This window comes from Rhinopithecus bieti, unplaced genomic scaffold (assembly GCF_001698545.2).
Source record: "Rhinopithecus bieti isolate Rb0 unplaced genomic scaffold, ASM169854v2 scaffold_5025, whole genome shotgun sequence".
Classification (NCBI taxonomy): Eukaryota; Metazoa; Chordata; class Mammalia; order Primates; family Cercopithecidae; genus Rhinopithecus; species Rhinopithecus bieti.
In genome coordinates, this window is record NW_016804637.1 from 614,677 (window position 1) to 640,510 (window position 25,834).

Genomic DNA, 25,834 nt, shown 5'->3' on the forward strand with positions numbered 1-25,834 from the left:
AAAAAAAAAAAAAAAGACTGGCAAAGGGCCGAGGCAGAGTCCCTGACGCTTTGTGATGCCACCTTTGTTCTGGGCACTGTTACTGTGGGATTCCCTAGAGGGTTTCAGCTGGGTGAGCCATGACTCAGGAGGCTCCCTGGGCTCCAGGATGAGGAAGGAGGTGGGGGCAGGGGCGGGGGGTACGTGCTCTGGGCTGGGAATGGACTAGGGAACATACTGCTGTTCAGCTCAGGGGAGGAGGGGCACAGACACATCTGGGGGAGGCCAGGCCGAGGTCAAGGCCTTGGAGGCAGAATCAAGGGGTCTGGTGTATTCCCTGGGAGGACAATTTCACTCCTGCTGAGCAGAGCCAGGCAGGTGGGTCCTGGGGCACCGGATTGTCAAGAGCAGCCCCTGAAGGAGACAGCCCGCTCCCTCCCTTTCACTTAGTAACAGAGAGAAGGGGGGCATTCTAGGACACTCTAACCCTGCTGGGGTCAGTGCTGGGCCCAGGCTGCCAATTGCAGAAGGAGCCAGTGTTTCATAAGCAAAGGGGAAGCCACTGGCAACTGAGTCAGTGTGTCCTGACACAAGCCACCAGACATCACAACCAGGGCTGGCCAGACGCCCTGGGGATCAGGACCAGATCATGACCCAATGGTCAGAGCGTGCTCTGCCCCGCCTGCCACGCTGCCTGCCTTTGACACCCGGTGGGGAATGCAGTTGGGGGACTCCGGGGCCCACCTTCTTGTCCTTCTCGGAGCCGTCAGTCAGCAGCACGCCCTTGGCCTGCATGTGGCGGTAGAGCACTCGCTGCAGTGCAGACATGTCGCACTTGATGACATACTCCACCTGCAGGGGGCACACGAAGCTCACGAGGGCCCAAGGTGGCTTGAGGCCCGACTCCCACCACCCAAACCCAGCTCTGACCTCCCCGCACTGTCATATGAGCTCTGACGGCCCTGTCACATGAGCTCTGACCAGGGCACACTGTGGTGTGGGTGAGGAGCCCCCACAGCTGGAGAGAAGAGGGGAGACCTGGGCAATGAGAGGAAGTAGCAGCCAGAGATACCAGGGGGATACTGGGCCAGAAAGGGCCCCTTAGCCATCTCCTGGGGGCCTCTCCACAGCCAGCCAGGAAACAAAGAGCAAGAGGGGCAACTGTGGCTGGGGACCCCGAGTTTGCGGGTCTTGCTGTGGGAACTGGGTCCGGGGGTGTGGCTGCCACAGGCCTTGAAAACCCAGAGCCATGATGGGGGGCCAGGGGGCAACCCCAAGCCCACGGCCCCTCCTGAGGTGGCCAGGAGAGCCCACACAGGCACCTGGCCCCCGACAGAAAGTGGGATTTTGTGCTCTCACCTATTGTGAACTATGTGAGTCTATGAGTGCTTTTTAATCCCTACGGCAGAACAGCAGCACAGAGCGTTACAGACCCAGTGGCATCATCGCCGCCCCCAAGCTGGATTGACCAGGGCAGGCCCGGGACTTTGGGGAGAGACCCTGAGCACGCCCAGCCCTGGGGAAAGCCCCCACATGAGGCTGCTTCACCAGCGGCTCCCCTCAAAACTCCGTCACCTTTTCGGGCAACTGGGCCTCGACTTCCTTCTTGAGTCGTCGGAGCAAGAAGGGCCGCAGCACTTTGTGGAGACGCCGGATGATGAGAATGGTTTCCTCCTCATTCAGGTCCACCTGGAACCCCCCAAGACACGAGAAGCAAGCATTACCTCCAAAGGAGGGCAACGGAGGTCTCACTACAAGGTGCGGATGTGGAGACAGGGGGAATGGGGTCCCCTGGGGTGATCTTGCCCTTGGCACGTGGCTTTTCAGACTGCTTTATGCTTTCTGGGGGCCCAGCAGGGCACCCTCTTCTTTAGGAAACTGTGAGGATCTGGTTCCCTCCGTGTAATTCCTGGGACATGAAACCGCAGTACCCAGAGCACAAACCTCTGTGTGGACCACCTGCCCACCCCATCCAGTTGGGAAGCTTCTCACCCTGCTCCGTGTGCCTCACCAGAAAGACCCCCGGCAGCGGGCATGCTGCCTTTCCACGAGTAACACAAACTGGAGTGCCCACAGACCCACCACACACCAAGCTCACGCCAGGAGCGCTGCAGGGGCCAGCCTGACCACGTGGGGCTTACAGAGGGTGATTCTCAGCGGGGGCTCTCATTCAGCCTGGGTGGAACCAGGTGAAAGAAACCCTGATCTCCCACGGCGCCTACTCCTCTACTAAGAACTTTTAAAATGATTTAATTAAAAAGTTAAAGGAAAATGAGATGAAGCCAGAACTTTTCTTCTTCTGCTTCCCGAGCAATCCTTTGGCAGAGCTTTTGCTCGGTTCAGAAAGTGCCGAAACTACGGCATCAGATCCTGGCTCTTGGTGGGGGGGGCCTGGGAATCTAAAAACTGGGGACCCCTTTATCATGAGGCTTTGGGGAATGCCTCAGTTTCTCTGTCAGAAGAGTCACGGCCTTGACCAGCAGCCGAGGGCAGGGAACTCACAGACGAGGCCAGGAAGGCCCCAGCTGCCCTGGACCTGTCTAAGGTGGGAAGAAGGGGGTGGGCTCAGCCATCCTGGGCAGGGCACTTCGAGGTAACCTCTGTAGTTCTGCCCACACTTCAGCATCTGGCTACTTAAACCCCTCAGAAAGAAACACAGCCCGTCCCACACTTTCAACCTCCAACAGGAAGGGGGGCTCTAGGCTCAGGGACCAGTGCTGGGGTGGGGCTACTCATCCACGATGATGCCGCCATGCCACAGCCTGGCTGATGTTGTCACCCAGACACTGAGACACACTGGCCACTGCGCTTTTTGAAAACAACATAAGACAGAACCTGACCATGCAGCCCCATTAACTGGAATCTTCCAAGCTTCCTTCCCACTGCCCTGAGGGTGAGTTCTGAGGGCATCTGAGTTCTGAGGGCCTACAGCACGCTGCAGACTCTAGCGGTGCTCTCCACACGCCGGCGGTCCCACAGCTGCCTCAGGGCCATCTTCCTCACCATTCCCTCTGCACCTGGAGCATAGTCAGAGACGCCCCGAGCATTCCGAGATTCACCATCATGACCTCTGCCCTGCTCCCCTGGGGCCCTTATGGCTACCCCAGCCTTGGGTTCCAGGGCTCCCCTGCTCCATGCAGATGCAGAATCTCGCCAGGCACCCAGCACAGGCTTAGCCAGCTGTAGCGGGCGCTCGACACGCTCCAGCCAGCAGAACCAGCCGCACCTGGAACCATCGGCATGGGCACAACTGGACAAACCCACCTTTTCCCCAGTCATGGCGAAGGGTGCGTTGAACCACTGCTCGAAGGTGCTGCAGCTCTTAAAGATGGTGGGCAGCAGGAAGTTGAGCAGCGCCCAGAGCTCCGGAAGCTTGTTCTGCAGTGGTGTGCCTGTCAGCAGCAAGCGGCGGGGCGCCACGTAGTGTGTGTTGAGCACCTGCGTCAGCTTGCAGTGGTGGTTCTTCATGCGGTGACCTTCGTCCACAATCATGTACTTCCAACGGATCTGCGGGCGCACAGTGGGCAATCGGGCGGGGGCAGCAGGTGGCCCAACACAGGGGGAGAATCTCCCACTCTGTGCCCAGGAACCAGGAAGGCTCCAGGTGGAAGAGCGCAGCTGGGTGGAGAGCACAGTCCTGACGTCCTGCCCCGGGGCCGACTCACCGAGTTGGAGCCACACAAGGTAGCCTCTCGCAAGCCTCAGGTAGAGACAGGCCCGTGACCCCAGGACTATTGTCAGGTGAACAAAGTGAACTGCAAAAAAGTAATCTGGCGTCCCCGCAACATCACACATATCAATCTACAGCACAGAAAAATGCCCAGCACATTCTGACAGAAGATACATCTTGCTGACTGGGGAGTCTGTCCCACTGGTGTGGAGGGTCTCAGGGGAACTGGGTTGGTGATGGGTACATTTTTAATGAGCAGCCTGTGATTCAGAACATGTGCCCCATGGGGTAGGGGCCGCGCCACTACATACAGGGCCATGCGGGTCGGGAGGGAGCGCAGTGGCCGCACTCAAAGAGCACTCCCACTGCGGGGTGATTACATCACCCGAGTCACTGGCAGGGGAGCATGGGGTTTCGGAGCCTGGTTCCTGGGCCTGCACACGACCTGGCTTTGTAGAGTCAGCAGGGGTGAGCCGGGATCAGCAGGGGTGAAGCACAGACCTGAGGCAAGACCCTGCATGCAGGATACCCAACTCCCCAGGCCTCAGTTTCCTCCCGTGTTGGCTCAGGGATAAAACACCCAGTCCTCAGAAGGCTGAGGCAGGAGAATCACTTGAACCCAAGAGGCAGAGGTTGTTGCAGTGAGCTGAGATCGCTCCACTGCACTCCAGCCTGGGTGACAGCCGTGAGACTCTGTCTCAAAAAAAAAAAAAGCAAGCAAGCAAGCACCCAGTCCACAGTCCCGGTATCGTCACTCCAGCCATACACTGAGAGGCGGGGCAACCCATAAACAGCTCCTCCATCCCCCCATCCCTGGGTCAAGAACTCTACTGTTAGGCCAGCCACAGTCACCCAGTGCTTTGTGAGGCCAAGGTGAGAGGATTCCTTGAGGCCAGGAGTTTGAGATCAACAGAACAGCAAGACCCCATCTCCATAAAAAATAAATTTAAAAAAATTAGCTGGGCTTGGTGGCACACACCTGTAGTCCCAGCTACTCAGGAGGGTGAGGTGGGAGGATCGCTTGAGGCCAGGAGGTCAGGCCTGCAGTGAGCCATGATCACATCACTGCACTCCAGCATGGGCAACAAAGCAAGACTTGGTCTCAAAAAAAGAAAAAAAACCAAAACGCAAAAAACTCTACTGCTCAACACTCACTCAGCTGGATGTTTAGGAGTGAGACCAGGTACATCTTTACCTGCAACCCCTCCTGGAATGAGGAACATGAGTTTTTGGAGGCAGAGGACTATGTCTGTTTTCCATCTGGGCCATATTTTCATCACCGATGGCCATGCTGGGACTGCTTTCAGTTTCATCCCAGAAGAGGCTTCCAAGCCAGTAGGACCCTCACAGAACAGCCCAAACCAGCTGCCCAAGGCCAGCAGGCAGTCATGGTTTTTGGCCCTCAAGCTCTCCCCCACACGCTGAATCTCAGCCCATGGCCTGGGTGAGAAGCCAGGGCCCCAGGGAGGGATGGCCAAAGCAATGAGAGACAGGAGGACAAGACTGGTCTGGCTAAGGCCCCATGGGGACCCTGTAGGCGGGTCAGGAGACGACTTGGTGCTGCGGCTCTCTGGGCAAAAGGCCCGAGAGGAGGCAGAGCTCATGCTGTGTAGATGGCCCTAGCTTCTGGGCCTGACTCAGGGCCTGCCTGGAGACAGTTGGGGAGGTAAACCTGAGGACGCCCCACCTGGGCCTTCCCCCTACACAGGGCAGCTGTCTTCACCCACATGCAGGTGGGACTCCGGGAAGTTACTTGCGGGGGCTTTGGAGGGGACGGGCAGTGTGACCCATGTGTTAGCATTGTGGTCAGGCATCAGCAGCCCCAAAGCACTCAGCCCGTGGCCTGGCATTTCCCACGGGGACACGCTACCTTGGCGAGGATGTGCTTGTCTTTGATGATGTACTCGTATGTCGTCAGCAAGACGTTGAACTTCCCACTCCGGAGCTGGGGGACAAAGGCCCGTCTTGCTGCTGGGGATCCCTGCAAGGGAAGCAGGATACGCAGCTCAACTTTTGGGGCTGGGTGGCAGGAGGGGCACAGGCACCCCCTGCAGCTGCCCAGTGACACGGTGGGAGGGCTTGTCCTCACAAAGGGGAGTGGGGAAAGGGGCTGGCAGGGTCATGGCCCGTCCCCAGACCTCACCATGCAGAACATGTGCTGCAGAGGGAAGGGGAAGCAATGTGGGCCAGCGGCAGCCAGGGCCTGAGGGAATCGTGCAGCCTGCACCACCATCTGCCCATTCCTGGTGGCTGGGTCCCCATCTCAGGCTCCTGAGCTGGCCTCTGAGTGCTGACCACCATGCTCACTCCTGCCTCCTCCCCAGTGAGCTAATCTGCTCTGTCCCTGCCCAGTCCAAACTCCAGGACCCATGTGACTGGAGTTCCAGGCTGTCCTGGAGACTCCGTGTGACTGGAGACCCAGCATTCTCCCCAGGTTCACCGTGCAGAGATGTGTGTGGATGTCCCGCCCGCTCACTGCCTGCACCTCCGTAGCAAGAGCGGAAACCTCAGCGGCCGTGACCTACCTTGTAGGACACCTTCACCACGGAGGGGGCCCACTTGTCAAACTCGTACGCCCAGTTGGACAGCGTTCTGATGGGCAAGGAAATGAGAGTCAAGTGCTGGCCTCTCACCAACGGCTCACTGTGCAAACCCACAGCCACTGGCTGCCAGGGGCGAGGCCAACATGGTCATGGCCCCCAGAGTGGGCAGAGAAACTGTGTTTAGGGCAGTGGAGGGAGGGAGGGAAGGAGACTGGCGAGGATGTAAAGGGCTCTGCCTCAGAGGGCACAAGGGAGGCCACTGGGAAAAGAGGACAAGGGCTTTTAGAGTGAGAAGTAGGGACACAGAGATGTGATGGGGGACAGAAACAACACTGCCAGGGCTGGGGAGCCTGCACCTGCTGCCAGGAAAACGCAGCTGCAGAACACAGGCTTCATGCCCAGAGCCAGGCTATCAACAGTGTTGTGGAGACCTGGGGGTATGGGAGACACCAAACGGTCTTTCTGCCACCCTCCAGCCATGGAAAGTTCCTGACTGTGAGAGAGAACGAGGCCAGTGAGGGGCGAGGCAGGGCCTGGTTCAGGTGGCAGGCAGGAGGACAGGGATGGGAGGGAGTGGCAACACATGGCTGCTCCCCTGTGGGATGACCAGGACCGGGATGAGGGAGGACATGGGGGCAGGCAGAATGCAGTGGGGAGGGGCGAGTCACCTAGGACCAACAGCCTAGAGTCTGAGGAGAGGATGGAGGCGGCAATAAAGCTGAGCCCCCAAGGGGGTGGGCTCTGGGAGGAAGACTGGGGCAGGGAATTTTCAGTGGGGGAGTCAAGCCACTCAGAAAGTCTAGACGGGGTGGCTCGTAAAGACAGGGCTCGAAGCTGGAGTTCCAGGGACTACTCGTGGTTTACCCCCAAGCAGTTCCACGAGGGAGGTGCTGTGTCCACCATGAATCCATCTTCAGCCCCCCTGGAAGCCACAGCCAACCAGGCGGCAGAGCCAACAGACAGAAGGACGCATGGCGGTGGTGAAGGCTGGGGACAGTTTCTGAAGGAGCGTGGGGAGCAGGGGCTCAGCAGCCTTGCGCTTCCGCTGCCTTTTGCCCTGTCCACTCTCCTGGAACCTGGATGAGGTGACGGAGGCAGTGGAGCTGTCTTGAAACCATTAGTTAAGGAGCCTGAGCGTTGGAGTCACCCAAGAATGACTGGGCAAAAACCTGGGGGAGGCTGGGTCCCTGATGGCATCTTGGAGCCACTGGACGTGGCCCGTAGGGCCTGACCCTGCGCTTCCGCTGACTTAGGAACAGTGAAACCTCCCTGGAATGATGGGGGACAGTCAGGGCACCAAGGGAGAAGCCGGAGATGTGGGGAACATCTGCACTGGGAGGGAGAAGAGCCAGGAGCAAGGGTCAGGAGGAGCCTGAGGGGACAGGTTCTGGAGACAGAAGCCCAAACGGAGGCAGGACAAGCAGCTCATGGAAGGAGGCAGCAATTGCCAGTTGAGAGGGCCGGCACGGTCGGATGCCCGTATGTTGTAAACATTCCCTAGGGCGCGGGCCCTCTTCTGGCCTGCAGGAGCTGGCGTTCCACAGTGTGGACACTTGCCCAGGTGGGGCGCGGTGTGGAAAGACTGCAGGAGCACCCACCTCACAACCTCACTGAAGTGGGGGAAGGAGCTGACCTCTATCACCCTGGAAATGGAATCTGACTGCAATCTGGATGCCTGAAGACACAAAGAACTGGTCTCAAGGCCTGCGCTCTAGTGGCTCAAGATGCTTCTCAGAGGTACGGGCTCACTACTCCGAAACTGCTGTCCACGGAAGCCGAGACTGGGAACACGCACAGGGTGCAAGTGCGAGAAGGAACTTGTGGTCCTCACTCAGAGCCGCAGACAGTGGCGTGAACTCATGTTCAGCTTAACACAGAAACAGATGCAGAGGCAGAGAAGGCCTTTTGGATGATATGTGCACATAGCATCAGCACGCGGACACGAATCTCCACGCACTGACCACTGAGAGGGCCCCGGGAGCAACGACACCCCAGAAGCAACGGGCCCATCCAGGACCCAGGTCTTGGTTCCCAAAACCATTCTGTAAGAAGGGAAACCAGGGCTCCTTGGAGAAATGGCTGATTCGAGGGAGTGGGCGGGAAATGGACTATGTGTGCCTGCGGCATCTCTTGGTGCCAAAAAACAAGAAAGTCCTCAAAATTCACCCAATGCTGGGGGCGTGTCAAAGGGCAGAAGAGCCAACCTAAAGAGCTCCCAGTGGCCAAAGCTGGAGGGATTTGAGCCACAAAACAACAAAACCCAGCACTGGTGCATAGCCTGGAGTAGAAAATAAATAATTTAATCTGTGGGTCCATACTCATATGAATAAATGACTGAATCAATAGAGAAGACACAATTCATCCAGGGAGAATTCTCCCAGGCCGCATCTGAAAAAACTGAAGCATCAAAATAAATAACATTTGTTTGCGTGAGTCCACAATGATATAATAATTACCCTAACAAGCACATGGAGGAGAAGGGAAAGCTCTTCTTAATAGTGGAATTCCAGGTAATTTGTAGAGAAGGGCGGATAGAAACAGGTAACCATGTATTTGGCAACTCTCATGTAATTATTTTTTCAGGCAAGACTTATCCGATGTTTGCTGCTATAGTTTGGGTATTTGGCGCTTCCAAACCTCATGCTGAAATCTGATTTCCAGTGTTGGCGGTGGGGCCTGGTGGTAGTCGAATGGGTCACGGGGCAGAACCCTCATGAATGGCCTGTACCGTACTGGGGACGGGGGATGAGTGAGTTCTTGCTCTCTGAACTCCCGTGGGAGCTACTGTTAAAAGGAGCCCGGCACCCCCACCTCGCTCGCCTCCTCTCTCCCCATGGGATCTCTACACTGGTTGCCCTTTGCCTTCCACCAGGAGTGGAATCCGCCTGAAGGCCTCACCAGGTGTCCAGTCTTCCAGCCAGCAGAATCATGAGCCAAATAAACCTCTGTTTTTTTTTTTTTTTTTTGAGAAAGAGTTTCATTCTTGTTGCCCAGGCTGGAGTGCAACGGCGCGATGTCGGCTCGCTGCAACCTCTGCCTCCCAGGTTCAAGCGATTCTCCCGCCTCAGCCTTCTGAGTAGCTGGGATTACAGGCATGCACCACCACGCCCGGCTAATTTTTTTTTGTATTTTTGGTGGAGACAGGGTTTCACCATGTTGGTCAGGCTGGTCTCAAACTCCTGATCTCAGGTGATCCGCCCACCTCGGCCTCTCAAACTGCTGGGATTACAGGCGTGAGCCACCGCACCTGGCTAAATCTCTTCTCTTTACCACCTAGCCTCAGGTATTCCTTTATGGCAACAAGAAATGGAGTAGGACAGATGCTGAAATGACCGGGAAAAGTAGGAAGAGAAATGGGATATTTACATAGTGTCAAAGTGCGTTCCCACGAGATAGTTATTAACGGAAAGCGTAACTCCTAGGTTTACAGTGGGAAACCCAGCAGACACCTTGCCCAAGAGACCAAAGCCTCAACATCTCACGCCTTCCCCGCTAAGGCACATCAAGCAGGGCGTGGCGTCGCTCCACGCAATCACGTAAGACAAACCCAAACTGAAGGAGAGGTTACCAAAGCTCCGACCAGGATTCAATAGTGTCAAGCTCGGCAAGGATGAAGGATGAAATGAGGAACTGCCACAGGCATGCCACACAGACGTGACAGTGTGCAATCCTGGACCAGAACAAGGCCACTTGTGGGAAAACTGACAAGATTGGTAAATAAGGCCTCTGGTTTGGTATTAGTATTATGTCCATGTTATTTTCCTGGTTTTCATAATTGTCCTGGGGTTATGAAAGAATGGGGAGGATGGGTGAAGGATACATAGCAATTCTTTACACTAACTCTTCAACGTTTTGTAAGAATGAGGTTGCCGGGCATGGTGGCTCACTCCTCTAATCCCAGCACTTCGTGAGGCAGAGGCGGGCAGATCACGGGGTCAGGAGTTCAAGACCAGCCTGGCCAACATGGAGAAACCCCGTCTCTACTAAAAATATAAAAAATTAGCCGGGCATGGTGGTACATGCCTGTAATCCCAGCTACTTGGGAGGCTGAGGCACGAGAATCGCTTGAACCCGGGAGGCGGAGGTTGCAGTGAACCGAGATGGCGCCACTGCACTCTGGGCCAGTCAACAGTGTGAGACTCCTTCTCAAAAAATAAAAATAAATAACTAAATAATGAGATCATTTCAAAATGAAGTTTAAAAAAATTTTTTTAAGCAAAAAATTAACTAAGAACCAAGGCTGCAAAACAACAGCACCCCGGAGAGCGGCGTTCCAGCAGAGATGGCGATCTGAGAAGTTTGTAAGTGTAAGGAGGGAAAATCAGGAACCTCAGAGGGCGGCTGCCACCGCACCCATCATCCTCTGCGGGAGGAAGGGCAGAGGGGAGCCAGGAGATGGGCAGAGCAGGAAGGAACAGCCTCCGGACACAGACGGGACAGAGCTCAGGAAGGTGCAGCGGGAACGCTATAGCAATCTTGGTCTGACCACGAGGGGAGGTGCGGCTGCCTGCAGCACTGTGCACAAGGAAGCCCTGCTCCTCCAGGGCAGTCTGTTCTACCCGCCATGCGGGAAGCAGGGGGCCAGAAGAAAGAAACAGCTCCACGGTAAACCTGGGAGGGTTCTGGGGTCCTCGCCTTTCCTCCAGTCCTACCTGCAACAGTCAGGACGTCAGGCCCACCATGGGGCCTGGCTGTCTTATAGACAGGAAGGCATTTTCCCATGGGGTTGGGGCATGGGCATGCAGCTCGCCAGTCTGCTGGGGGTTGGGGGTGCACTGCTGACTCGTGGCTGCAGTGGTCCCTGTGAGTGCCTGGCTGGAGTTAGGGGCTGTGCTCTAAGGCCAGACCAAGTGCCATGCTGAGGTTTGGCCAATCAGAGCAGACTAACCCCCAGGCCAGTGACTGCCTGCGTGCTGGACACGTGACTGGACCAGTAAGAGCCAGCCCTGGGGCTTTCTAGGAAAACCCTGGGGTGGTCTCCCTTTTGGTGCAGGGGCTGAGCTGGGTAGAGAGATGTCCAGAGAGGTGGGCAGGGGGGCGGACTCTCAGTTTGCTGGAAGAAAAAGGCCAGTGGAGCCAGGCAGTGGCAAGTAAGAGCCTCTTAGGGTATCCAGATCCCACCATGCCCAAGCACCTGGGCCACGCTGGGATGTGCCCAAGGGCTCTGGTGGCCTTAGCATGACACTGCATGGCAAGGAAGTAGAGACTGTTCAATGGAGCCTCAACGGCCTCACCCTACTTTTCTAGTGGGAGGTTTTTGCCTCCTGCGACTCCCCTGCATGGACTTTGCTGGTTGTGGGACTTGAAAAGGACACCAAGGACATCCCAGGAGAGGGACCCCAGGCCTCCTCAAGGGTGGAGGCGATAAGCAGTCATGCCCCCACCTGCTCCGGGACCCAGAGGCAGAGGCTGAGATGTGTGGAGCTGTGCACAGCCCCAAGGCGGGTGGAGCTGTCCTAACCCCCAGTAGCTCAGGATGCGACTGTACCTGGAGACAGGGCCAATACAGAGGCAATGAAGTTAAAGCAGGCCATTAGGATGCACCCTCATCCAACCTGACCGGTGTCCTTCTAAGAAGAAGAGATGAGGACACAGGCACGCACGGAGGAAGGACCACATGAAGGCACAGGGAGACACGTGTAAGCACACATCCCTGCAAGCCAGGAAGAGAGGCCTCAGGAGGAAGCAACCTACTATAGCTTGACCTTGGACTTCTGGCCTCCAGGAAAATAAATTTCCGTCATTAAACCACCTCGTTTGTGGTATTCTACTGTGGCAAACTTAGGAAACGAACACAGGGGCGTGTGAGCAGCATGTGGGGTGTTGCTGGCACCGGGTACTCACGAGAGAGGCACAATGATGAGGAAGGGCCCGTTGATGCGTTTGTGCTCCATGAGGTACGTGATGAGCGCGATGGTCTGGATGGTCTTCCCCAGGCCCATCTCGTCAGCCAGGATGCCGTTCAGGTTGTTGTTGTACAGGGACACCAGCCACTCCAAGCCTTTGATCTGCAAGGACAGACACGGCCACGCCACGACTGAAGGCCGGGTAGGACACCAGAGGGTTCTCCACACTTTAGAGGGTCAGCCACGAGTTCTGCCTGAGCCACATCCCACCCTCAACTGCCTTTACCAGGGATTTTTCCTCTGAACCAACCCAATTCTTTATTGCTGAGCCTCATCCTTACAATAGCGTCTGTGAAGTCGCACGGTGACTGTGCTAATGATGGACAAGTGTAACATTTCTGGTGCACATCCCAACAGCTCATTCCCAACTGTTACACTGTCCGCCTGTCCCTGCCTGACCATGCCCCACACAGCACACAGGAAAAACCTGCCCACACCACGGGAGACCTGCACTCAGGAAACCACGAGGGCTTCAGGGTGACTTGGTGAGGAATTCGCCGCCTGAACATCATTTCAAGATTAAGGGAGGGATTTTTTTTTTTTTTTTTTGAGACGGAGTCTTGCTCTGACACCCAGGCTGGAGTGCAGTGGCCGGATCTCAGCTCACTGCAAGCTCCGCCTTCCGGGTTCACACCATTCTCCTGTCTCAGCCTCCCGAGTAGCTGGGACTACAGGCGCCCGCCTCGTCGCCCGGCTAGTTTTTTGTATTTTCTAGTAGAGACGGGGTTTCACCGTGTTAGCCAGGATGGTCTCGATCTCCTGACCTCGTGATCCGCCCGTCTCGGCCTCCCAAAGTGCTGGGATTACAGGCTTGAGCCACCACGCCCAGCCTAAGGGAGGGATTTTCAAAGCCTGGGAGCTTTCTGAAATAGAGGCCTTAAATAGAAGACTATTTGCAAACTGAAGATAATGTTATGAAGGAAACTCTTGGAAATTTTTTTTTTTTTTTTTTTTTTTTTTTTGAGACGGAGTTCCGCTCTGTTGCCCAGCGCTAGAGTGCAGTGGGCGATCCTCGGCTCACTGCAAGCTCCCGCCTCCCGGGTGTAAGCCATTCTCCTGCCTCAGCTCACCGAGTAGCTGGGACTACAGGCGCATGCCACCTCGCCGGCTAGTTTCTTTGTATTTTTTAGTAGAGACGGGGTTTCACCGTGTTAGCCTGGATGGTCTCAATCTCCGACCCTCGTGATCGCCCGTCTCGGCCTCACCAAAGTGCTGGGATTAACAGGCTTGAGCCACCCGCGCCCGCCGGAAATTTTTCATAATGGATTCAGTGAAGTAACGTTCTGGCCAAGTTCTAATTCTTTTTTTTTTTTTTTGAGACCCAGTCTTACTCTTAACCAGGCTGGAGTGCAGTGTCCCGATCTTGACTCACTGCAACCTCTGTCTCCAGGGTTCAAGCAATTCTCCTGCCTCAGCCTCCCAAGCAAATGGGATTACAGGCATGCACCACCATGCCCAGCTAATTTTTTGTATTTTTGGTATAGACAGGGTCTTGCCATGTTGGCCAGCCTGGTCTCAAAACTCCTGACCTCAGGTGATCCACCCGCCTTGGTCTCCCAAAGTGCTGGGATCACAGCAGTGAGCCACTGCGCCTAGCCAAGTTCTAATTTTTTTAACTGCATGGGACTCTTGGAAAATTCCACTGACCATGAGATTTGCCTTTGTTTCATTATTGTTTTATAGAGATGGGGTATTGCTATGCTGCCCAGGCTGGAGTGCAGTGGCTATTCATAGGGACTATCTCACTACGGATCAGCACATCAGTTTTGACCTGCTCCATTTCTGACCTGGGCAGATTCCCTACTCCTTAGGCCACCTGGTGGTCCCCCACTCCTGAAGGTCATCATATTCATGCTGAACTTAGTACAGACAGCTAATCGACATAGGGCACTACAGCTCAGAAGTCCTGGGCTTGGGCTCTCCCCCCACCTAAGCCACCCAAGTATCTGGGACTACAGACGTGTGCAACCACCCCCAGCTAATTTTAAAAATATTTTTGTAGAGGCAGTGTCTCTACAAAATTTTGTAGAGGCCCAGCCCATCTTCAACTCCTGGGATCATGTGATCTTCCCATCTCAGCCTCTTAAGTAGCTGGGACTATAGCTGCATGCGCAGTTTTGAATGCTGACATTAACACAAAAGGTTTAAGAGTTGTCTTTTTTTGAGACGGAGTCTCGCTCTGTCACCCAGGCTGGAGGGGGCTGTGCGGCCGGATCCAGCTGCACTGCAAGCTCTGCTCGCGGGTTCACGCCATTTTCCTGCCTCAGGGCCTCCCGGGTAGCTGGGACTTAACAGCCCCGCACCCTCGCTCGCCGGCTAGTTTTTTGTAGTTTTTAGTAAGAGATCGGGGTTTCACGTATTAGGCCAGGGATGCGTGCTCGATCTCCTGACTCGTGATCCGCGCCGTCCGGCCTCCCCAAAGGGCTGGGGATACAGGCCTGGAGCCACCACGCCCGGCCTCTAGAGTTGTCTTAAAGAAAATTGGGGCTGGGCGCAGTGGCTCATGCCTGTAATCCCAGCACTTTGGGAGGCCAAGGTGGGTGGATCACCTGAGGTCAGGAGTTTGAGACTAGCCTGGCCAACATGGTAAAACCCTGTCTCTACTAAAAATACAAAAACTAGCTGGGCGTGATGGTGCACACTTGTAGTCCAAGCTACTCGGGAGTCTGAGGCAGGAGAATCACTTGAACCCGGGAGGCAGAGGTTGCAGTGAGCTGAGATCGCGCCACTGCACTCCAGCCAGGGCAACAGAGAGACTCCATTTCAAAAAAAGAAAAGAAAAGAAAGTTGGAGAACAGGGATCACAACCAAATTGAAAACCAGAGACCTGTTCTTTGGTTGGAGTTGTGCTGGTTGTCTTATGGGGCCTTGTAATGAGCTCGGGCCGCATTAAGAGTACGAGCAGCTCTGCTTCTTGACTGTCCCAAGCCAGGCCCAGGTGAAAAGCTTCAGAGCCATCGTCTTTTCACCCTCACACAGGACCTGCTACCCCATCCCCAGAAGAAAGAGCAGAGTCCAGGGCTGCCGGCTCCTAGATCTAAGCTTCTGATGCTTGCCGTTTCACACCACACAGAGCTCAGGTAACCTGTCCTGAGCAAGCAGATGCCCAGATCTGAGCTCCGGCCCTGGTTCAGCCCTACACACGGTGTGATGCTGAGGAGCTGCCGCACCTCTCTGCTCCTCAGGTGGCCCGTCTCCTCCGTGAGGCCACTGGTGTGCAAATCGCTCCCACTCTGCCTCGCACATCAGGCACCCAGTAGACACTGACTTTCTGCTGTTGCACTTCCTCCTGGCGGCTAACCTACCAGACCACATCTCTGTTTTACACATGGGGAAACCGAGGCTCAGAGGGGAAAAGTGCATTGCCCACAAAGAGCAAAAAATGAACTCAGGTCTGCCCGATAGCCGCAGCCCCCACCACCTGGGAACACCTGCACCAAGGCAGCTATGCAGCAGTGGCCTCCCCACCCCCCACCTCACCTGGTACTGTTTGAGGACACCATTGACCATAAGCGCTGACTGCTTGTCCACTCTCTCGGTGACAGCGTGGGCCACGGCATAGTAGGACTGCAGGCCACGTGCAAGGGCCTGGGACACACCATACTCATCATCGACATCTTGCTTGGCGTTCCTGGGAGCGAGATGGAAGCGCTGGGTAAGGACACATGTTCCTATCTGTGACGATGTGCTCGCTCCTGACACAAGCTCTGTGGAGTGGCCCTTTCTGCCGAATGACCTGTGGCCAGCACTATAAGACATACAGAGGTGCAGCCGGACAGTGTGAGGCCAGGCAGGGCAGCGCACACTAAGCCTGAAGGGCCCAGACTGGACTCCTGGGAGCTCTGGGTCCTGACTGCACCACCACAGAACAAGAATTCTGTCACTCGGACGGGCGTGGTGGCTCATGCCTGTAATCTCAGCACTTTGTGAGGCTGAAGCAGGCGGATAACGTGAGGCCAGGAGATCGAGACCAGTCTGGCCAACATGGTGAAACCCCATCTGTACTACAAAAAACAAAAATTAGTCTGGGCGCAGTGGCTCACGTCTGTAATCCCAGCACTTTGGGAGGCTGAGGCAGGTGGATCACCCGAGGTCAGGAGTTCTAGACCAGGCTGACCAACATGGTGAAACCCCATCTCTACTAAAAATACAAAAATTAGCCGGGCGTGGTGGCTGGCGCCTGTAGTCCCAGCTACTCGAGAGGCTGAGGCAGGAGAATGGCATGAACCTGGGAGGTGGAGCCTGCAGTGAGCCGAGATAGCGCCACTGCACTCCAGCCTGGGTGACAGAGCAAGACTCCATCTCAAAATAAAGAAAAAAAAATTAGCCAGGCGCGGTGGTGGTGCATGCTTGTAACCCCAGCTACTCAGGAGGCTGAGGTAAAAGAATCACTTGAGCCCGGGAGGCAGAGGCTGCAGAGAACCGAGAGATCAAGCCACTGCACTCCAGCCTGGGCGACTGAGCAAACAAACTGCACTCCAGCCTGGGCGACTGTCTCAAAACAAACAAACAAAAAGACAAAGTGCTTTGTCACTTGCCAAAGCACATAAAGAGACACTGCACTTAGCCAGACGCTGATAATATGACCCATTCTTTCTAATAACAATTCATGAGCCTAAAGGTGAAAAGAAACACAGACTGAACAGGTTCATACAAAACCAGAATTATTAAAACTTAGGCAGTTTGTAATATAATCTCAATCTTTTTATTTTAAAAAGTGACTTTGGCCAGGCACGGTGGCTCATGCCTGTAATTCCAGGACTTTGGGAGGCTGAGGTAGGTGGATCACGAGGTCAAGAGATCAAGACCATCCTGGCCAACATGGTGAAACCCCATCTCTACTAAAAATACAAAAATTAGCTGGACATGGTGGCCCGCGCCTGTAGTGCCAGTTACTCGGGAGGCTGAGGCAGGAGAGTCGCTTGAACCCAGGAGGTGGAGGGTGCAGTAAGCTGAGATCGTGCCACTGTACTCCAGCCTGGTGAAATCAAAAAAAAAAAAAAGTGACTTTTAGCCACCTATATATATATATATATATTTTTGAGATGGAGTCTCACTCTGTTGCCCACGCTGGAGTGCAGTGGTGCTATCTCGGCTCACTGCAGCCTCCTCCTCCCCATTTCAAGCGATTCTCCTGCCTCAGTCTCCCAAGTAGCTGGGACTTCAGGCGCACATCACCACGCCCAGCTAATTTTTGTATTTTTAGTAGGGATGCGGTTTCACCATGTTGGCCAGGCTGGTCTTGAACTCTTGACCTCAAGTGATCTGCCTGCCTTGGCCTCCCAAAATGCTGGGATTATAGGCCTGAGTCACCGTGCCCGGCCCTCTCTTGCTTTTTAACAGGATCCACTCATTCCTTACCATAAGCAATGATGAGATTAGTGTGTTAACCGTGATGTGTTACAGGAGCAAAAGATGAGAAATATAACCTCAATGCCTGTCACCAAAGGACAGGCCTACAAAAATGAGAATATGACGTGACTCAGTATGACACTGTATACTGAGGACCAGACTGGGAGCACTCTGCACGGACACAGGATCACCTCCGAGAGGGAAGGTTCAGTGAAAATAACAAGGTGTACACCAATGTACACCGGAGATATGTATGCAAATGAAAAGACAAAAACATGCACATTTTGCTTGCTAATGCAGACAGCATCTCTGAAAGATGACACACGAGGCTGGAAAATTTCCCCAGGGAGGGCAGTGGAAAGGGAGGGAGCTGAGGAGCAGGGGACGGGGGGAGGAGGGCTTCTCCCACACACCTGACTACCTCGTAAGCGTATGGTGAACCATGCGAATGCATTTGCTCTATTAAATCCCTATAAAATACATGAAATGTGAAGTAAATAAATTTGGTCTCTGTGATTCCACAGTAGCAGCTGGCTGGACAGTGCTGAATGTCGTCTAGGGATGGCTGGGATTCTAGCCACTCCCACCAGCGCCATCTCACAGGAAGCTGGCACAGAACAGTGTGTATCAGGATCCCTTACTCAATGATGTGCCGTGCGTCCACCTCAGAGACGTCGTCGCTGTCTGGATCTGGAATCTTCTTTTTCTCCTCCACAGGCAGGGTGGGAGGCTGTGCTGCCTGCGGCTGCTCTTCCTCCTCCTCCTACCAAGAGACAAGCCCGTGTCACCTCGGTTCATTCCCAGAGAGCGGGGACGGGACTCCCATGGGGAGAATATAGTTTTAGAAGCAAGTGATCTTCTTACAGCCCTCACCCTCTCTACCTATCCTGGAATGTGTGATGTTTGTTATTTACATCTTCCTTTTAAAATTATGTATTTATTATTATTAATATATGGAAGTCTCCCTATGTTGCCCGGAAGGCTTCGAACTCCTGAACTCAAGAGATCATCCTGCCTCAGCCTCCCCAGCAGCTAGAACTACAGATACGCACCACTACGCCCAGCTCAAATGTTTTAAATTTTTGTAGATATGGGGTCTCGCTACCTTCCCCAGGCTGGTCTCAAACTCCTGGGCTCAAGCAATCCTCTCTCCTCAGCCTCCCAAGTAGCTGGGACTACAGGCAAATGGCACCATACTGGCTACATCTTTTTTTTTTTTTTTTTGAAACGAAGTGTCGCTCTGTTGCCCAAGCTGGAGTGTAGTAGCGTGATCTCGGCTCACTGCAACTTCCAACTCCCAGGTTCAAGCGATTCTCCTGCCTCAACCTCCCAAGTAGCTGGGATTACAGGCACACGCCATCAAGACTGGATAATTTTTGTATTTTTAGTAAACGGGGTTTCACTATGTTGGCCAGGCTGGTCTTGAACTCCTGACCTCATGATCCGCCTGCCTCGGTCTCCCAAAGTGCTGGGATTACAGGTATGAGCCACCACACCTGGTCCCGACACTTCTTCTAAGGCTATCTCAGGGTATTCTGAACTTTTGTTACTAATTAGAAGTAGACTCCATATCCCTCCTACCTCTGTTATAAAATGAGTATTATACGTTTATTTTCTGCTAACCTACTAAAGCAGTTTTTCATTGATTCTCTTGGATTTCCTAGGTATTAAGTATCTTAGACCCTACCATCATCCCTGGCTAATTTTTGTATTTTTTAGCAGAGACGGGGTTTCGTTATATTGGCCAGGCTGGTCTCGAACTCCTGACCTCGGATCATTCACCCAACTCGCCCTCCCAAAATTCTGGGATTACAGGCGTGAGACACCACACCTGGCCTTAAATATCTTAGAGCCAACTTTCAATATTTATTGCTTGTAATTTACTTCCAGCTTTACTGACGAGTCTCAACCATCTACAACATGTCTAATAACACTGGCAACCTGAGGCATCTCAGTTTACTGAAAGTTTCTATGGACTTGTTTAAGCATTCATGTTGCGTCATTTGATGGCTTTCCAGCCTTTACTGGGATTTTGCATAACACATACTGAGAAAATAGACATGAATGCATTTCCTTATCTTAAACTATTCTTGTCTTGCCACTTAAATCATACAAATACACCACAGTGGATTGTTCCCTTATCTATACTGGAACTGCTACAAAGCTTTAAAAATACGATCTATAATTAATCCGTTAAATAATTTCAGTGAAAAGCCAGTGGGATTTCCCTTAGATCACAAAAAATGATGTAACAGATCACTTGGAATAAACAGGTGGTAATAACACCAACATTTTAGGCAAGAAAATCAGAGCTGGTCCAGACATCCTGGAATTAAAACAGGAGTGAGACTTCTGGCTAAACTCATATGAGGAGGTGGGCAAATTTCCTCCCCAAAAAGTAACTATAAAGCAGGACAAATTGACAAAGTGAGCATTTCAGAGCTCACCAAGTTGACCAAAGGTCTACTAGAATCACTGAACCTTAAAAAACTGAACTTCAGGTGGGAAGAGTGGGAGTTTGCAGCACTTTTACTGTGGGCTATTTTCACCTCTTCTGCCTCACAGCTCCGGACACATGAAGGTCTTCTGGCTGGAGAGTTGCAGGCTGTGAGGCTTGGCAGGGAGGTGGAAGGGGCTCAGTCACTTGTAGAAGGAGGCAATGCCCACGCCCAGTGGCACTGCCAATGGAGGTGAGATCAGCCGTGGTAGGAAAAAGCGTATCACTGGCTGAGCCTGAGTCTGTGCATATGCACAGACACCAAAGGGCCCAGAAAAGCAAAAGTGCCAGGGAGAACCCGACAATGGCCCAAATGTGGAATGCATCTCCTCATACAACTGAACCATCAGTAGGAGAAAGAAGGCGCGTGCCTGAGCATAAACTGTGTCCAATCTTCGGATGACCACTAAGTGACAAAGAAACACTGTCTGCCCCGATGAACCAGGAAAAAAAAATCACGAATAAGACAAAGCCAAAAAATGTTTAAAAGAACTGAGCAAATATAGCAGAGGCTACACATATTGTGTGGGAACCAGATTTCACAGATTTAGCAAAGGAAATTATTAAACAGACTACAGGCCACCACAATCTCCCACAGGTAAGTCAGACTCCAGGGTAGCTAAAGTATACTTCAACTAAACATGAAGAGGTAAGCAAAAAAATAAGAGAGGCGAGGGGTGGTGGCTCATACCTGTAATCCCAGCACTTTGGGAGGCCAAGCTGGGCAGGATCACCTGAAGTCAGGAGTTTGAGACCAGCCTGACCAACATGGTGAAACCCTGTCTCTAGCAAAACTACAAAAAAAAAAAAAAAATTAGCTGGTGTGGTGACAGGCGCCTGTAGTCCCCAGAGGCCGAGGCAGGAGAATTGCTTAAACCCGGGAGGCGGAGACTGCAGTGAGCTGAGATTGCTCCACTGCACTCCAGCCTGGGTGACAGAGCCAGACTGTCTTAGAAAAGAAAATAAAAAGGCATTATAAAATAAAATCTAGGAAAACAAACATTAAACACAAAAGAAGGCAGTAAAGGAGGAACAAAAATGGGAGGCACAGAAAAGAAATAGCAAGTGTAAGTCTAATCATATCAGAAATTACAGTAAATGTAAATGGTCTTAGAAACTCAGTCAAAAAGCAGTCACTGTCATACTAGCTGAAAATGCAAAACCCATATGCTGTTGTAGATTCAAAGAAACAGACTGAAAGTAACAGAAGTGAAAGAAGGGAAAAAGATGTACCATGCAAACAATAACCATAAAAGGGCTAGAGTGACTACTCTAAGACAGAACAGACTTTAAAACAAGAAATACCACTGGAAGATGGGCACACTGGTTCACGCCTGTGATCCCAATATTTTGGGAGGCCCAGGTGGGTGGGTGGGTGGATCACTTGAGGTCAGCAGTTTGAGACCAGCCTGGCCAACATGGTGGAACCCCATCTCTACTAAAAAAATTTTTTAAATTAGCCGGGCATTGGTGGTGTGCGCCTGTAATCCCAGCTACTCAGGAGGCTGAGGTAGGAGAATCGCCTGAACCTGGGAGGTACAGGTTGCAGTGAGTGAGATCGTGCCACTGCACTCTAGCCTGGGCTATAGAGTGAGACTCTGTCTCAAAAAATAAAAAAACACCAGTCAGGAGTTCAAGACCAGCCTGGCCAACAGGGTGTAACCCTGTCTCTACTAAAAATACAAAAATTAGCCAGGCATGGTGGCAGGTGCCTGAAGTCCCAGCTACCAGAGAGGCTGAGGCAGGAGAATCGCTTGAATACGGAAGGTGGAGGCTGCAGTAAGCCAACATCACACCACTGCACTCCAGCCTGGGAAACACAGCAAGTCTCCATTCTAAAACAACAACAAAAAAATCACAAGTCGGATGTGGAAGTTCATGTCTGTAATCCCAGCACTTTGGGAGGCTGAAGCAGGTGGATCACTTGAGGTTGGGAGTTCGAGACCAGTCTGGCCAATATGATGAAAACCCATCTCTACTAAACATAAAAAAATTAGCTGGAAGTGGTGGCAGGTGCCTGTAGTCCCAGCTACTCGGGAGTCTGAGGCAGGAGAATTGGTTGAACCTGGGAGGCGAAGGTTGCAGTGAGGTGAGATTGCACCCCTGCACTCCAGCCTGGGCGACAGAGCGAGACTCCATCTCAAAAAAAAAGAAATAGGCAAATGAGGTAGACCATTCCCGGAGAAGGGATGTCAAACACCTGAAATGCAGTCAGTATGAAAGATAAAATGAGTCCTAAATTTTATGTAATGTGACTGATTTAATTTAAAATGGAAACGGTCACACGTCGCCAGAAGTTGCCCTATTGGATAGCACAGCTCTAAAGCACCGACTTCAGCCAGGCCTGGGCCCCAGCTGTTCCCTGCCCCACAAGATGCCCAGCCAGGGCAGGAGAGGGTGTCATGGCACACAGGGTGGAAGTCACTGCCAGTGGACACTGAGAGCCTTGAAAGTCAGGAAATGCACTCTTACCTCTTCCTCTTCTTCTGAGCCACTTTCTTCACTATCAGACCTCGGAGCTACTTCATACCTAGAAAAAATATAAGGGCTTTCATATAAATCTGCTCAGAACCAGCAGAATTCACTTTCCCTACCAAACCTGCCAGGGATCCAAACAGAAGTAAAACTGCCCCCAGCTGCCACCTCCCTGGAATAAGGCCCACCGAGGACTTAGATCCCCACTGCATCTGGAATGCAAGACCCAACTCACCCCGGGTTCATCTCGAGCCAGGCCTCCAGCTGTCCGGCTTTGGGGGCATCTGTGCCAGTGAGGATCTTCCCGCTCTCCACATGGATCACCTTCACCGGGAGGTCGCTCATCTGGCTGGTCTCGTCCAGAGGCTGAAAAAGAGTCACCCGTGCGACATTGAGGTCGCAGGGCCTCCAGACCAAAGGCTTACAGAGGCCAAGGTGGGAAACACCCACTCAACTGTCTGCACAGAAAAGGGCAGGCAAACATGGCCAGTGGTAGTGAAAATGGGCAAACTATGTACTCAGTAATCCAGTAAAAATATATAACCCATCAGTCTTGGCTAAGTGACACTTGTTTCTTTTTTTTCCTTTCTTTCTCTTTTTTTGAGACAGAGTGTCGCTCTGTCGCCCAGGCTAGAGTACAGTGGCATGATCTCAGCTCACTACAGGAGCCCATCACCAAGCCTAGCTAATTTTTTGTATTTTTAGTAGAGATGGGGTTTCACTGTGTTAGCCAGGATGGTCTCAATCTCCTGACCTCATGATCTGCTCACCTCGGCCTCCCAAGGCCCATTTTTATCTTTTTAACGAAAACTTAATAGCATAATGTGGGCTCTCCCCCTTCTCCTGTCCTCCAGCCTAAGATTTTCTCTTCACAGTTGTCCGCTGGTATCAGTTTCCTGTCCATCCTTCCAGATGAATTCCACGCATAAGAAACAAAGAGTTAAGACGTTTCCACTTTCTCCCTGTTTCTTACACCAATGGCTATACTAATTTACATTTTTTGGACTTTGATTTTTTTTTCTCCCACTTATACTCTATTTGTAGATTTCATCAAGGGTCCTCATTCTTTTTTGTTAAAAAGCTAACTGAAATATTTCAAAAATAATTCCTCTTAGCAACAAATATGAAACTCTTCCTGTTGAGATTCAATGGATAAACATTTTCTCCCTCATTGATTCTTGTACATTTCCTACAGAAAACTCCCAAGAAGGGGATAAAGTTCTTCATTTAAATTTTGGTTTTCATCTTCCAGGAATTTATAACTACCTGCAAAACTGCTGCCCTCATAGTGTCAACGCTGTCCACACAGTGGAGGGATATCAGTCTCTACACACTAAAAGCTCACCCACAGAGCGGCCACCAGAGAGGGTCACAGCAACCTCTTACCCCAACAATGGGCTCTGCAGGCTGCCTCAATCAAGGACTTTCAACTCCACATCCTCTCTGGGATCACTGGGAGGAGTGGTCAAAGATGCCGATTGCTGCATGCCTCCCCCACATCCAAAATTCTGATTGAACTGCTCTGGAGTGAGGCTTGGGCATCCTTGCTTTTTTTTTTTTTGAGACAGAGTCTCGCTCTGTCACCCAGACTGGAGTGCAGTGGCGCGATCTCAGTTTACTGCAAGCTCCGCCTCCTGGGTTCACGCCATTCTCCTGCCTCAGCCTCCAGAGTAGCTAGGACTACAGGCGCCTGCCACCGTGCCGGCTAATTTTGTGTATTTTTAGTAGAGATGGAGTTTCACCGTGGTCTCAATCTCCTGACCTCGTGATCTACCCTCCTCGGCCTCCCAAAATGCTGGGATTACAGGCGTGAGGCACCACGCCCGGCCTGCTTTTTAAAATTTTAATTTACTTTTATTTTTTGGAGATGGGCTCAGTACCATGGTTTTTCACAGGTATGATCACAGCCTCAAAGCCCTGGGCTCAAGTGATCCGCCTACCTCTGGCTCCCAAGCAGCTGGGACCTCAAGTGTACACCACCATGCCCAGATAATTATTTTATTTTTTGGAGAGACAGAGTCTCCTTGTGTTGCCCAGGCTGGTCTTGAACTCCTGGACCAAAGCAATCTTCCCACCTCAGCCTCCTGAGAAGCTGCAACGCCAGGCACATGCCTTCATGCCCAGCTACTACTTAGCAAACATCCCCAGAGGATCACTTGAACCTAGGACGTCGAGGCTGCAGTGAGCCATGACCTCACCTCTGGACTCCAGCCTGGACAACAAAGAGACTCTGTCTCAAGTAATAATAAAAAGCTCCCTAGGCTGGAATGCAGTGGTACAAACACAATGTACTATAGCCTGGACCTCCTGGGCTAAGTTATCCTCCCGCCTCAGTCTCTCATGTAGGTGGGACTACAAGCGTGCACACCAAGCCTGGCTAATTTTTTGTAAAGATGAGGTTTCACCATGTTGCTCAGGCTGGTTTCGAACTCCTGGGCTCAAGCGATCCACCCACCTCAGCATCCCAAACTGCTGAGATTACAGGCATGAGCCACCACGCCTGACCCCGAGTAATTCTTTTTTTTTTTTTTTTTTGAGACAGAATCTCACTCTGTCACCCAGGCTGGAGTGCAGTGACTGCGAACCTGGCTCACTGCAACCTCCACCTTCCAGGTTCAATTGATTCTCCTGCCTCAGCCTCCCAAGTAGCTGGGACTACAGGCACGTGCCACCACACCTGGCTAATTTTTTTGTATTTTTAGCAGAGACGAGGTTTCACTACGTTGGCCAGGCTGGTCTTGAACTCATGACCTTAGGTGATCTGCCTGCCTTGGCCTCCCAAAGTGCTGGGATTACAGGCGTGAGCTACTGCACCTGGCCCCAGTAACTTCTGAACACCATTATCTGGAACACATACCCTGGCATGGAGGAACTCTATAAATACTGAACTCTAGCTAGGAAACTTCTGCAGAGAGGTGTCCATTAGCACTCTGGAACGTACTTTCTATGTATTCTAGAATGGAGCAGGTAAATCAGTTTATTATTGTTAATGGAAATCAGGTTCCTGATTTTAGAATTGAGAAAAGGGGGAAAGGACGACAATCAACCCTGTGCTGCTGGATTAGAACTGGAGGTGTCAACACAACCTCAAGATTCTTTGTGTGTGTGAGATAGGGTCTCACTGTCTTGACCAGGCTGGAGAGAAATGGTGAGATCACAGCTCACCGCAGCCTCAAACTCTTGGACTCAAGGGATCCTCCCACCTCAGCCTCCCAAGTAGCTGGGGCAACAGGTACATGCCACTACACCCAGCTAATTTTTAAAATTTTTACAGAGACAAGGTTTTGCCATATTGCCCACAATGGTCTCGAACTCCTCGGCTCAAGTGATCCTCCCATTTTGGCCTCCCAAAGTACTGGGAATACAGGCCCGAGCCACCATGCCCAGCCACGATTTTTTTTTTTTTTTTTTT

The 25,834-nt window shown here is 52.5% G+C and overlaps 1 protein-coding gene across 10 annotated transcripts in view; it reads right to left on the reverse strand.

Moving 5' to 3' along the window:
- The window catches only part of SMARCA4 (SWI/SNF related BAF chromatin remodeling complex subunit ATPase 4), a 78,632-nt gene that overhangs the window by 36,734 nt on the left and 16,064 nt on the right, over positions 1 to 25,834 (reverse strand). For all 10 annotated transcript variants that reach the window (XM_017869486.1, XM_017869491.1, XM_017869495.1 and 7 more), the window contains exons 11-20: positions 22,658 to 22,788; positions 22,420 to 22,477; positions 18,092 to 18,213; positions 15,579 to 15,729; positions 12,037 to 12,200; positions 6,175 to 6,241; positions 5,520 to 5,630; positions 3,244 to 3,486; positions 1,555 to 1,668; positions 724 to 831 (exon numbers count right to left, since the gene is read on the reverse strand). In XM_017869486.1, the coding sequence (XP_017724975.1) occupies positions 724 to 831; positions 1,555 to 1,668; positions 3,244 to 3,486; positions 5,520 to 5,630; positions 6,175 to 6,241; positions 12,037 to 12,200; positions 15,579 to 15,729; positions 18,092 to 18,213; positions 22,420 to 22,477; positions 22,658 to 22,788 (1,269 nt within the window). The remainder of the gene's footprint in view (positions 1 to 723; positions 832 to 1,554; positions 1,669 to 3,243; positions 3,487 to 5,519; positions 5,631 to 6,174; positions 6,242 to 12,036; positions 12,201 to 15,578; positions 15,730 to 18,091; positions 18,214 to 22,419; positions 22,478 to 22,657; positions 22,789 to 25,834) is intronic.